The sequence below is a fragment of the Varanus komodoensis genome, unplaced genomic scaffold (assembly GCF_004798865.1).
Source record: "Varanus komodoensis strain SLA01 unplaced genomic scaffold, ASM479886v1 scaffold37, whole genome shotgun sequence".
Lineage (NCBI taxonomy): Eukaryota > Metazoa > Chordata > Lepidosauria > Squamata > Varanidae > Varanus > Varanus komodoensis.
Window position 1 is genome coordinate 2,968,809 of NW_025335889.1, and position 14,441 is coordinate 2,983,249.

Below are 14,441 nucleotides of genomic sequence, written 5' to 3' on the forward strand. Positions count from 1 at the left end.
TTAAATGCCGTAATAAAGAAGGCACAGTGGTTAGTGTAGAACTGGGACTTGGGAGGTCCAGGTTGTAGCCCTCATTCACCCATGAAGCCCACTGGGAGACTTGGGACCTGTCACTGAGTTGAAGCCTTATCAACTCACAGGGTTGTTGTGAGACTAAAATGGAGGAGGATTATATAAGCTACTTTGGATTCCTTGCCAGAGGAAAAAAGGGTGGGGAATAAATGCAATAATAATAATTCATCATCCTCACCATGCACTGTCTGTGGAACTGAGTATCTTACTTGGAATGGGTAGAATTGATTGGAATAAATATTACTTTTTCTATTGAATAGAATAGATGATTATCTACCAGATCAAATAATGATCAGATCAAATAATGTTCATTGAACTTATGCAATATGTTACTATAAGGGTTCAATTCTTATCAGAAGCTTGCAGGTGAGAATGGAGCCAGAGTGGTATGGTAGTTAAGAGCTCAGGACTGGAACTCAGGAGACTGGAGTTCTAGTCCCTGCTTGGCCATGAAGCCAACTGGGCTTCATGTTGGGCCAGTCACAGTCTCTTAGCCCAGCTAAAAGGATGTTTGACAGTCACAAAAGGGCACTCACAGGTGGGGACAGCAGATGGTGAGTGGCAAGGAGGCTCCCACAAGCGATTGCAGTGGCAAGTTGCAAAATAAACTCAAAGAGCTGCATGTGGCTCCCAAGCCTGGGTTTGGCCACCTCTGTAATCCAGTGACATCAGGCCTTCTCAGTGGTGGCTTCATCCCTGTGGAAAACCCTCCCCTCTGCAGTTTGGGAGGCAGAAAATATGGCAAGTCAAATGCCTCCTGAAAGCCTTGTTCACGTAGGCTTTCTCTGGCTTACGATAAACCGAAATGAATTATATGCTGCTCCGTCTCCATCAATTGCTTCGTACCATTATAGTAATTGGAATCGTTTTTAGCAATCTATTTTAAATGTGATTTGAATATTTATACATGAACCGCTCAGAGATTTTATTTTGCCATATTTATGCAGGTGCCATGAAAAGAAGGATCACAGATACCAAGCAGGATAACAATCGGTTGCAGCTGCAGCTGATGATTGTCTCCAGTGTGGTTCTCACTGGAAACTTCTAAGGGCCCGCTGGGCTAAACCCTGTGAACAACAAAAAGTTGGTGTCCATTCAGAAGTACTTCTGTTCTGAGTGATCAAAAAGGATAATCGTCCAAAAGGAACCCTGATTATCTTGACCTTTCCCCTTTGCAATTGTCTCTAATTAACCTACGGACAAACCTTAACTCTTATTTTAAACCTGAAGAGCAAGCAAAGGAAGGAGAAGAGATGCACTAGAGTCTGAAACCAAAGCACTGCTGTGAGCTTTAAAGATAGCATAAATCACTACTTTACAATGATGTCCTTTGACTGCGTAATTTAAAAGAAAGGTTCAGCTGTTCACCCCCACACTACAGAGGGTTGGGGGTAAGAAAGAGAAAATAGAGAAGTGGAATTGGAATGTATCCTGTTATGTGTTTAGTGTCAACTAATTGGATGTGGAATGTACTTCTTAAAGTAACTATAAACAATTACTTCTATTGATTTCTACATGGACAACACAAGGGCTTAATCACATATGACATCTGTCCTGGGTCTTTCCAGGTGTCTAGTCTAGTGTTTATGGGAAAGATTTTTGGTAATGGATATTAGACAAGCTAAACCTTAAGCTCAAATTGCTGTTCCTATCACCATTCAGTCAAATTTGGGAAGGGAAGATTGCACATTTATTCCCGCTAAGGGACCAGCAGGAGCAGCACATGGGGCAGAGTTATTGTTGTTCTACAACTACAAAGCGAGCTCTGGCAGGTTGTGCTTCTAGCCTTCACATTTTCTCCACTGATCAGCGCAATATGTGGAAGAATCAATAATCCAGTGCTATTTATTTATTTATAAATATATGTATAGGTTGCCTAAACTGCCGAGGCCTTCCTAGGCAGCTTACAATACATAAAACATATTAACAAAACAGAACACATTAAAACCCATCATAACACGACAAATTAAACCATCTATGCAAGTGATGTAAAAAGGGCCACAGCATTCAGGCCAAGTGTCAAAAAATTTCTTAAAAAGGTATGTCTTTGCCTGGCCCCAGAGGGAAAATAAAGACGGCGCCAGACCAATTTCCCTAGGGAGGGAGTTCCAAAGATGGAACTGATATGATTACGAATGACCAAAATGTACCACATACACAAGTTCATGCTTCTTTTACATGGGATGAAACCAGAGTTGCCCTTGAAAATTTTAACTCCTCTCCTAATCCTCAATTAGGTAGTAGGCTAAACAGAAGTAATTCAACAGAACGTTGCATAGTTATGAAGATTCAGAAAACTACAGCAGCCTCTTCACATTCTTGCTGGGATGGATGAGTGCTAAAACTCAGGATCCCTCATACACAAGCAGAACTCCCCAAGATCCCCCTGCACAACAGCCCTGCCACCTCAGACCCACAGCCAAGGTCTGCAGAGGAGCTCTACTTGCATATGCTCGAGGAGCACGAGGAGAACTTGCACTGCGACTGGGGACTGTTTTCTTAGCGTGTGTGCAGACAGCTAGCATCAAGCAGATGAAGAAAGAGCTGATCTAAGTTTGCCAGCATAATTTGTGGCATGGCTCATGCTCTGAAACATTTTAAGCAGTGGTATACGTATTCAAGTGCTTCTGAGGACACAGAGCAGACTTCTCCTCTCCACTGAGTCATCCCAGGCAGTTCTCTCTCATCTCAGATTATGAAGAGGAGCTCCCATGTCAGGGGATTACTGTAATCATTCCATCATTTCTAGTCAGGTTGGAGCCCTAGGAGCTGGCTCCTTTGTCAGGGCTGAGTTGCAAGCAGCTCCCAGTGGCTGAGTCAGGAAGTGAGATCTGATGTTCACACAGGAACATACCAGAGCCAGGATGGCTTTGTTGTTTTTCCAGGCGTCTTGCTCATGTGCTTTCAAAGTACTTTAGGAAAATACATGATGAAGAGGAGTTCATAGCCCATCACCCTCCTAGTATACTTCCATCACCCTCTATTTGTGGATAGTGGCTTTCTGAAGAGGAAGGCCTGCATCTTTGGAGGCTCTCTAGGCAATGGAGAAAGTCCTTGATTCACAGCTATCGGGACATTAACAGGTACAAGGGGTCTTCCCTCCAGAAAGCCACCCCCCACAAGTGGACAATGATGGAAATGCATGAGGAGGGAGGAGTGGCTGGCGCTGCCCTTTTCCTTGAGTATTGCCTTTAACCACATTGAGAACATCTCACTACAGACTCAGCTGAAACAAGGCTTTTTACACTTTTCCTATTTAACAGGGTTCACTGTCTGGATGGGCAAGACCAGTCCAGAGCCCAAGAATCCTTTGTTGTTAGCAAGATGATTGAAGCTGTTGGCTACCACAAGAGGAAGTCACACACAGAACTAAAGGTTTCCAGATCTATCCCTGGCAGCTTGTGACACTTCTGACATGCTCTTGGCTCCTCCACAACCGCTCCCTCCCCTCCCCTCTGCATACTAATGGGTACAAACAAAGGCTTATTTTTTCCAAGATGGAGGGCGCTTAGAAGGGGCATGGATCTTTATCTGTTAAAACAGATTGTAAATGGGTTCAACCTAATATTTTATGGTGATGTTAGCATTATGTTGATTTAGCTTCATACAGTTATTTTTTTCATTCTGCTCATTATTTTCAAATAGTTGGTTTTTTTCCCAAGACAAATGTTACTTTGATTTTACTGGGCCTGAAGAAATGGGGATGCTAGCTTTAAAATGTTTCATGTCAACAAATAATCCATAAAGAAGTAAACCTGAAGAAGTTTAGGTGGCAATGGCTTCATTAATTTGTTTAAAAAACACTCATAGAATTGTTACCATAATTACGCCCTTCATAGCCAAATAATCATGGAATAAAGACACATGGGGCACCATTACAAATCAGGTCAGATCATAATTTGCTTTTCTCACAAGAAAACACTGAGTATAGAATGTGTATCCAAACTGGATGCACTTCCGGGGGATAAAAGGTCACTAGATGAATGGGAAAAACTTAAATGAAACAAAACTTATACCTACCTCCAGATCATTAAAGAAGAGGTGTGTATCAGCAAGGTTGAAGATCATTTCTTCCATCATAAGCCCTATTCGGACAGACGTAGTAGTGTCCTATTAGAATGAGAAGATGTCAACCAATTTAATATTATTTTCTGTTCATATTTATTGGTTCTTGTGGTGAAATTTGTGTAAAGTAGAGTATATTGGCTTCAATTCATAAACAGACTTTCCCAATACAGCCAGTGCAAAAGGACATCCTTTCCTCAGAAATTGATCCAATATAGTCAAGCAACTTAGCAAGTAGTGAAGTTCTCCACAATGGCTTTGCTGGGTCAGCTGTATTAATGAAAGTGCTGTGCGATTTTTTTTCCTGCCATAGATTTACCTTTGTGATGAAGAGTGGAGGCCTTTACCACATCCATCCATGGTAAGCTGATCATCAGCATTCACCTATACTACTAATTTATCTTGAGTTATTAGTTCACACTATCAAAGTTATTAGTTCATACTATCAAGCCCAATGTGAAACACATTCATTCATTTTCTTACCCATATAAGTTTCATGTGCATAAGGGCTCTCTTTCAGTACCGTTAGACAGGATTTCCTGTCTAACGATTTGTGATTTGTGCTCAATTTTTATTTTTTCCTGTTTTCCAAATCAAATTTTCAAACTGTTTTCTCAATAAAACTTGAGAGGATTTGGTGAGTTACATTCTTCCTGCTGTAGGCCTTCAAGCATTACTCTTCATTAGGATGCTTGCAGAATGGAGTGCTGTTGTTCAGGATCCATTCCACCTGCCCTATAAGTGAAGGGTTCTCTACCATCTGGTGGTAGCATGAGCAAAGGGGTGGGTGCCAGCTGGCAGGAGTGCAAGTGAAGGGGCAAGCACTGGCTGGTCCAGAGCATGACTGGCTTGTTCCCTTTGGAGGGCTCTGCTACCTGCCAACTACAAAGGCAGGCCTCAGGCTCCTACCATTTGCAAGGTAGAAATACTTCTGCTTGCCTTGCAAGACAACAATGAAAGGACTTTCACTGTTTCACCTCTAGCAGTGAGGGTACAAGTAGAAGTATTTCCAGGACTCTAAGCAAAACCCTATGAGGACAGATAGAAAGAAACGGGCATGTTTAGCCTTGAGCAGAAAAGACTGGGGGTGGGGGGATATGATATCTCTCTATAAGTACCTCAAAGGCTGTCACAAAGAGGAAGGCCAGGATCTTTTCTCCATCTTCCCAGAGTGCAGGACATGGAATAACAGGGTCAAGTTACAGGAGGCCAGATTCAGGCTGAACATCAGGAAGAAATTCCTGACTGTTAGAGCAGTACAACAAAGGAACCAATGATCTAGGTAGATCCTGGTTTCTCCCACATTGGTGGCATTCAAGATGCAGCTGGAGGGATGGTTTAACTTGGAGGGTTGGACCTAGCAGAGAACAGAGGGATATGCACAGAACAGAGGGTTGGACCCAATGGCCATCTTGGCCCCTTCCAATTCCACTATTCTATAATTTTTTGCTGTCTTGGTAGGCATGTCATGAGTAGAGCCAGGGGTCAGACTAGATGGCCTGGGAAGCCCCTTCTGACTCACTCTGTTTCTATGTCTTTTTGTGGGACAGTGAAAAGGCAAAGCCAGTATCGAAAGGGCAGTCACTGATGCTTGGCTAAACTCAGAGGAAGAGGATCCTGGCTGCAGTTAAACCATTGCACCTTCTTTTCTAGGTACTGGAATGGGAATATTTTTTGGAGCAGAGTTCTGCTTCAATGGGCACACAGGTCTCTAAAATTGAAAGGAAATAGAATGTATTTTCCCCTTCTCCTGAGCAAACCCAGAATAGCAACGTAGTGAGGCAGGCCTTCACTGGGGTTGTTGTATGACATGTCATGCCTCATCATAGTTTATTTAAGCCACCACAAGCACCGTACTGAATATTCAACTACTGGTTGTCTTGTCATGTGAACCTGGCTTGCAGGAGTTATGCAACCTAGAGCAAGCTATCAGTTATCTGAAAATGTAAAAGCCGCAACAAGGCACATCATATTACGCAAGCTGTCAGTGTGTGTTCTACTTGTTATTTGTTTTTTTATGTCACTTCTATTTTTTCTTACATTCTACACCCATTTTTTTCTGCTTCAGGCTTACCCCCTAATGCAGAGACTTTCCTTTTGTAGCTTTTGTGTAGCTACATAAGCATTGGCCTTGGGGAATTAATTTGGAATTAGAATATATGATATTTCCCTTTCCACTCGGGTCTGTTTGATCTTTGAAGGTAGAAGGTGGTTTTTCTTTCATTCAACTACAAATCATGACAATACAGTACAGATTTCTGTATGTCTTGTCTTAATTTTTTTGCAGATTTCTAAGGAGTCATCTTATTACATACTAAGGTCAATCAACATATTCCATCTGGAAGAAACCTGCAAGGCAACATAATGCTCAGAGAAAGACAAAAACTGTTGACAATGGAAGACTTATTTATGCACTAACCGAATTATTACGCATTCTTGATGCAGTTGTTAATTAAAGAAGAATGGATGTGGTCTAGCCATGTGGATAACTCATGGGGACTACCATTAAAGCAAGAGAAAAATATGCTACTAGACTGTATGTGAACGTGATTGCTGACAGCAGTTATCTTTCCTTTTACTGAAGAAGTTTTCAGTCTCCTTTCCTCATATACCTGGATTGTCTTAGTGACAGTTGTGACTTTCATACAATCTACTCCCTTTTCCTTATACGAAATATATATCTGAATGCAGACCTATGCATCTTTCCAGAGCTGCATGTGTAGGGCCTATGGGTAAAGATTTCACCCGCAAGTGCAGCTAGACAGGCAAATACTTGTGTGCCCAAAGAGTTCTCTGACATCCAGCAGTGCTGTGGGGAAGGGAAAACACTTGCAGGAACAAGTGCTAACCTTACTTCTTTCCCCACAACCATTTAGAATCGTTTCATTTAGAATCACCTTACTTTTAATTTTCAAAAGGAATCTGTTAATACAGTAACTAAATGTCTATAATAATAGAATTAAAAGAGAAAGCAACCTTATTTTCTTATTCATGCTTACCAAATAGCGCCTGTACTGGCATTAATAAATAGAATGGGTGGGCAGGGTTGCTAAGCAAACCACAGTGGCTTAAGTCACGGTGCCTGCGCGCACAAGCCAGTCACAATTTGCAGACTTACCTGTGTGGGCACTGCTTGTCATGTTATCCAAGACTGGGTAGCAGGGGCAAGAGCACAGGAGGTTTACCAGATGAAGACATGGTCCTCTGGACCCTCCGCACCCAAATTATGCCACCAAAGCAAGATAATTTCATGATGAAAACCTCATCCTGAAGCACCCATTATTCTCAGTCTGAAACATGTTCTTCCCACTGGACAACTGCATCTTGAAGCAGGGCTTCCTTGCAGGCCTAACCAGAACACTCTCACATGACCTAAGTCTTGGCTTCTCGTAATATTAAGCTACCTCATATAAAGCAACCTCATGCTATTGCTTTGCCCAGCTCAGGGCCCAAACAAGCAATATTTTTGCTTTTTTACTATAGAATAAGCACATGGGTCCCAATCCAAACTGGGACCTTAGTGAGATGGTTTGCTGGGTAGAGGGACTTTACCCAGCTTTCTCATCTTGGGTTTCCAATGTGACGATGCTGGGGACTAAACCTGGAACCCTTTTTCTACAAAGTACATGTTCTGGTGCAGCTCTTCCTTTATATATCCCCATCATCCTTTCCCAAGGTTGCCTTCTCTTTATTCTCTTTTTTACCCTCACAGCAACCCTGTGAGCTAGGCAAGGCTCAAAGTCATCCAGCTTCATGGCTGAGTGGGGATTAGATCCAAGACCCAGTCCGGCAGCCTAACCACTACGCTGCACTGGCTCTCTTTTCTTGCTAATGTTAACTGTTCATTTTCATCACCAGATTCTCAGGAAAGGAGCTGTCTGGTGTTCAAATTTGGCACTAAAATGTTCTGACCTCATTGGTGGTGTCTGGATAATAGAAGTGAATCTACTCAGTCTTTTAACTAGCAGTAATATGAACAAGCATCCAGTGGTACACAGCCAAGGAAAGCAGTTAACTTTTCAGCTTTGTTAGCTCTGAAGCTGCAAAATGTTAAACTAAAAGAGAGGCCCAATACTGGAATGTGTCAGGGTTTCTTAAGAAATGGACACCCACTCCATCTTAATATCACTGATGCAAAACATGTCCAGTTTCTGCATTCTGACAGTGATGGAAACTGGCTAGATTTTAAAATTTGTCAATGTATCCAGACACACTCCATATTTCAGGTGGGGGTGGGGGTGGGGGTTCTGCTTTGAATATAGCTGTATTTTTCTTTTTTGTGAATCAAAGTCTGTCATCTGACTGCAGAAACCTCTCATGCTGCTCCCACTTTCATCTGATGTGATGTAATGCTGCTAACTCAGTTTTGTGTGAAACACCTTAAAGGAATGTCCTATATAACTGTAAGAATACCCTGTGCAGTATTCCGTGACTCAGCATTGAAAAGGTACTTTAACTTCCAGTGAGTTTAGCAATCAAAAGGATGGTTAAGAATCTATTCCTCTTCTCTTATTGACTAGTACAAGCCTCGACTGCCTACCTGTGGCTGACATGAATTAGCCCAAATCAAAGAGGGTTTCCTTCTGTTGGGCAGCATCTCCAGATGTTCTTCATGCAGTCAGTGACTGCACTCATGTGAGGATGTAGCACCATAGCAGCAAGGCTGCACCCCCAAACACTGTTCACTTAGGGACAAGCTACTCAGTATGCTAATTGTACAGCATGTATCCGAACGTATTCTTTCATGTAAAACACCATGGGGAGCCCCACCAGCAAACACACCTACACACACCTGCACATGCTCTTCAAAAGAACCGGAGTTTTGACGACTAGGTGCCTAAACTTCTGTGTCCCAGTGGAAGGAGGTGGCTTGAACTTTTCCACCTAGAATCTTTGGAAAGGGTGGAAAAGTGAGAGGAATCTGACAGGAGCAGGCCCAAGGGAAACAACAACAACTCTCCAGGATCTTGCTGCAAAGGGGTGATCCACAGTTCAATTTAGATGTTCTTATAATCATGCATAGTGAAGCTGACATGTCATGATTAAGCATTCCTTGTATTAGAGGGGAAGTATTTTTGAACAAAGCGTTCACTGACTTCAGTGGCGGGCGGGGGAAGTCTCTCTATGCAGGTTTCTTTGGTCCTGAGGTCCTAGGTTCTTGATATCTTAACAACAACAACACACACACCCTATTTGCCAGCTCAGATAAAAAAAGAAATATTCTGAGGATGTGCACTTTTGCAGTTTAATCTCATTTAAACCATGATCCTGTCATTATGACTATGGGAAGAAAATGGAGTGTCCTTCTGCAATCTTATTATACAGTAATTTACTTGGGAATAAGCACTTTTTCAGTTTAAAAGGTCTAATATGCTTTCTGTAACCACGTACATGCCTGGATATTTTAACAAAAGAACACAAGGATGCTGGGGTGAGCAGGGTCAACCCCAAGGCATGCATGCCCATGCCGGTCTAGGAACTGACACCACCCAGGCCTGCTTGCCACCTCCTGCTCTTTGGGTGGTCACTGGGGGGTCCCACTGGCTGTGGCACCTGGACTTCAGCCCCTGGGCCCAGCCATAACTCCACCATAATGCCTACTCTTCTTGAACAGAAGAGTAGGAACAGAGATGACTTTTGCCTGTGACTTTACATTTTCCTATTCTCATTCTTATTATTCATCTAGTTGTTTATTTAAAGAAGTTTTATCCTTTTCAGCCAAAAGACCTCCAAGAGCTGCATTTTACAGTTCAAAGAAAATAAGCCAGGTACAGTTCAAGAGACAAGACAAAAAGGAAAACAGCTGGCAAGGACAGAGGAAACAAGCACATTCAGGCACCAATTCTAAATGTTGCACATTTATTATAATGACCAGAAGAGGCAGAAACAGTTCAGGGAAGCCAACAGAAATGGGTCTTTCAGCTGAGCTACCTCTCCCTTTGTTGCAAGTGTTCTTTCTCTTTTACTTTCAATGCCATTCCATTCTGAGATCTTTACAGACATTCATGTTTACTCATCACCCTGAATGGGTGCTTGGTATTGTCAGAAATTCTGCCACCCATATGGCCACATGCTACTGTTCAACAGACACAACCTTTCTGGTATTCTTGATAGAATAATGTTACGTAACATGCCACCACCCAGTGACCTATTCAGAGTTGGCGTGGTGCCATGCTGAATGTTTTGAACGCTGTAAAGAACGAACTGGAAAGCTGGTCAAGGAGTTATAGGGCTTGCAGGTTGTTCCTTATTTATTTTCATGATGCCTGGACGAGAAAGCTGGACAGTGAAGAAAGCTGACAGGAAGCAAATGGATGAGTTCAAAACATGCTGCTGGAGGAGAGTTGTGTGAATATCCTGGACTGACAGAAAGATGAGGCTGTAGATCTTAGATCAATTAGACTCAGAAATTTGCCTGGAGGCAAAAATGCCACAAGTCACACATTGGGCACATCATGAGAAGGCAAGGTGTAATGCTGAAGACAATGATAGGGAAAGTCAAAGGGAGAAGAAGAGGAGGAAGACCAACTAGGAGGGGGAGTGATTCGATTAAGGCAGTGATAGCCTTGAGTTTACACGAACTGAGCAGGGCTGTGAAGGACAGTACATTTTGGAGAGCATTCATTCATAGGGTTGCCATATATTGGCGATGACTTGCAGATACATAACAACAACTTATATACTTATTATTCCTTATTATTTATTTATTACATTTCTATATCACTGAATAACTGAATTTCTCTAGGCCATTCAGAATAATTTAAAAACAATTTCAAGGCATAAACTGCAGTATAAAATATAAGCAAACAGCATAAAATAGAAGAGACCGTGGGTAAGGAACGTGTGACCCTCCTGCTGTTGTTTGATGGCACCTCCCATCAGCCAACAGAAGCAATGTTGAGAAGTGACTGGAGTTCTAGTCCAGCAGGATTATCCCAATTCTTTAGCATTTTTGCCATAGTGAAAACTTCCTCTCGGCAGCCAAATGCACCAGCAGGTTTTTAATTTAAAGTAAAGTTGGGATCCAGGGAGTCCAGTAAGGGGAGTCTAACTTCTTCAAAATAAGGGAGCAATGTATTTAAAATGTTTCCTTAGTTCTTCCCTATTAAATTTAAAATTTCATATCATTACATCAATTGCTAGTTCAACTTTTAAAGCTTCATTTTCATTAGCTTCATATTGGACCTGCACTGGGGAGCTTTCTATTGTAATTTCCTTTTGCTTTTCCAGCTATTCTTCTGGTCCCAGCACACCACTCTTTATAATTTATTATATTACCACAGGCACTTCTATCAAAATGTTCTTGTAAAAGTGTTTTAATTTGTCTCTGTTGAATTTAGTATGATTTTGTTTCATAATCTCTTGCAATCTGAATAAATATATTTGCCTGGGAATGTTGCTGTATCAAGTATAAGAGGAAGGCGGATGCTCTACCATTTATAATTAGTAGCTTAAATTAAAGTTAATTCAATGCCAATCAAAACTCTTCACTCAGATGCAAGACCTGGACAACCCCCTCTCCTTCCCTCTCTCCCTCTTTGTTCAGTATCCCGTCACACTCAAGGATTGGCCAAACAATCTCAGGAAGGCTCAGCATCCATGTTTGTCTCTTTTTGCAGATGACTGCATGCCCAGGGCAGCTTTTTTATCTTGCTGCAACAGAAAGCCCTACTAGGTGTTGCACTAAATAAGCAGCTGCTGCCAAAGTCAAAGGTGAACAACATTTCCTATGCCTGTCCCTATGTGTGAAACGTAGAGTATGAGTGTGAGCACGCATCCACATCTGTGCATGCACACCTACAGTCTATTAACAGGCAACATGATGCACTGCCTGGTCTGTGCAATGGCTTTCTTGCTCTGGTGGATCGTTTGGGTGAGATACTTCGGGAGAAGCAGAAAAGAGGAGCCGTTGTCTCAAGTCCATTGGTGCTGTCCAATAATTAAGCAAGTGTTTGACCTGTGGCTTTTCGTTTATTTTTTAAGTAAACATTTGCTTATACTTGTTTTAACATGTGCACTAAGGCACACAATGGGTTTTCTTTAAAAAAAAATCACCTGCAGCTACTCCTCATCCAGTTGGCTGTCCTTGGCATCCAGTTACCACCTCCTCCTCTATAGCTCTTGGGATGAAATTGTAAAGGAAGTTAGAGGCTAACTTATCTCTGGCAATCTCTCAAGCACAAGTCACTCTTTCTTACCTCAGTTTCTGGTTCCAAAACACTCACAGCTCCAGACTGATGTCTTAACTGGTAAACTGTTAAGACTTGTACACTTGTACACAGTGCCCTTGATTTCACTCATGTGCCAATTCATCTGACATTCCACATGTTTGTGCAGTGCAGTTCCACAGTTCTATCTTAGTCTTGTTTTACAAAAACAAGACATACTGCCCACACCAAATACTCCTTTATTGAAACATTCAGACTTTCTCTGCTCCTGCCAAGTACTTGCTTATGCAGTGAACAAATAATGACTTTTCCACCAGGAAGAAAGCATTAATTAAGCGAATTTGTCAGACTTCTATTCTGCAGGGAGAAGGGGAGGGGTTATCTTCTGAAGGTGTCAGCCAGAGGTGAAAGGCAGATTAGCATGCAACTGAAGGCCTTCCAAGTAAAATCTCATTTTTGTGGTTGGCTGTTAATAATGAAGTTGTCACTAAAGAAAGAGTTTAATGGTTTTAATTTGGTTTAATTACTTGGAAAAGCTTGGAAACAGGACCAGTTTGTTTGCTTTGTTTGTCTGTATTAACTACAGAAAAGAAGTAGTGGTTATAATAAAGAGAAAGAGAGGAAAAAAGAAAGCTGAGCCACATGCCTGAACAAGGACTAGCTGTAATCTATTCTTTGATTGAGTTTCATGCCTTGATGAGAATATGTATTTTTCAATGCAACACCACTTAACACTTAGGAAAGCTTGCCTGAACTCTGGAACGACTTTTCCCCAAAACAAATTGCTTCATGCTTCCCCAGATATTTATGTATTTAAAGATATCACTTAAGAGAGTCATTTATGTCAATATTTTTTTAACTTGGACTCTTTGCACAGCTATTCTTTAGAAGCATTTGCCACTGCTTTTCATGATAAAATACCATTTTATCATGAAATACTTACTTGGAGGGTCAAATGCAAACACGTGTAGGTGAAGATATAACAATGTACTTTACTGGATCAGCTTTTAACATGAAAATATAAGTTGATTGGTATTAATGCAGGACTCTTGCCTGCAGTAGGCTGGAAAAGACTGTTAATTTCATAAGAGGAAGCAGCAAGATTACTTATTAAGGAATGGATGTTTAGGTACATTACAGAAGCTTTGGTGCAAGCCATACACGACAGAATGCCCTAAGCAGCAAAGGAGCTACAAATAAGGAAGGCCAAAGTGGTTTTAGGGCTTCAAATGAAAAGGCCAGCCCATCTCTACTCCTGCAAACCACCCTGGCCTCTTCTGTCTCTGTCCAGAAGGGAGCTGTCATCTTGTGCCCCGAGCAAAAAGCCTTGCTTTTTCCATGGAGAGGCAATGAGAGAGCAGGCAGCAGTGCTTTCTCCTTTTCACGAATCCCGCACAAACTGATCAGAGCAGGTTTGTCCCCTCACCTTGCACAAGGCTCCAGAGAAGGGGAGAAACAGGAGAAGCTCTTCTCAGCTCAAGCATCCCAGACCCTTAGAGAATCAGGTGTGGTGACACAGGAGGTTCTTTTTTCTAAGCTGCTCTCTGGCCACAGGAGGAAGCAGCAAGAGCAGAGACAGGACGGTTAAGGTTCACGTGAACAGCTAGCCACTGGATTTCATGCAGAGGGTCACAAAATCAAAGAAGATACTGCTGAGGTGGGAAATTAACATGGGGCATGAAAGGAGAGAGGGCAGACAAGGCAAACATGTCTGCCAAAGGCAAACATGGGATGGAAAGGGGTGCAGTGAAGTATTTAAAAGATCTCAATTAGCTCTGTAACAGTGGACAGTGCAGAAGACCTGGCAATGATCTGCATTCCCTACAGTCATGTCAGGTCATGAGAGGCATAGAACACACTGACGTCCCCAGTTTTTCTCTTTCTTCAAACAATAATCCAAACAGATGCAGGCACTGCACTAGCTGACTTGCACAATGTTATTAGTAAATGATATAATGGCATGTCTAAAACAGTCTTAAAATGGCCTACAATGACTGAATGCTTTTATTATTTAACCTAAAAGGGCACCAAGAACAAGATTTAGCCTCCAGTAAGTTAAACAAAATATTTCTTACTTCCTCAGAAAATCCTTCCCAAATTGTATTCATCTTGAGTTAATCCACCATCTACTGAGTG

At 41.9% G+C, this 14,441-nt stretch overlaps 1 protein-coding gene across 8 annotated transcripts in view; it reads right to left on the reverse strand.

The window, feature by feature from the left end:
• EYA2 (EYA transcriptional coactivator and phosphatase 2) overlaps positions 1-14,441 on the reverse strand; it is a 160,027-nt gene that overhangs the window by 20,820 nt on the left and 124,766 nt on the right. For all 8 annotated transcript variants that reach the window (XM_044440195.1, XM_044440198.1, XM_044440203.1 and 5 more), the window contains exon 10: positions 4,093-4,182. In XM_044440195.1, the coding sequence (XP_044296130.1) occupies positions 4,093-4,182 (90 nt within the window). The remainder of the gene's footprint in view (positions 1-4,092; positions 4,183-14,441) is intronic.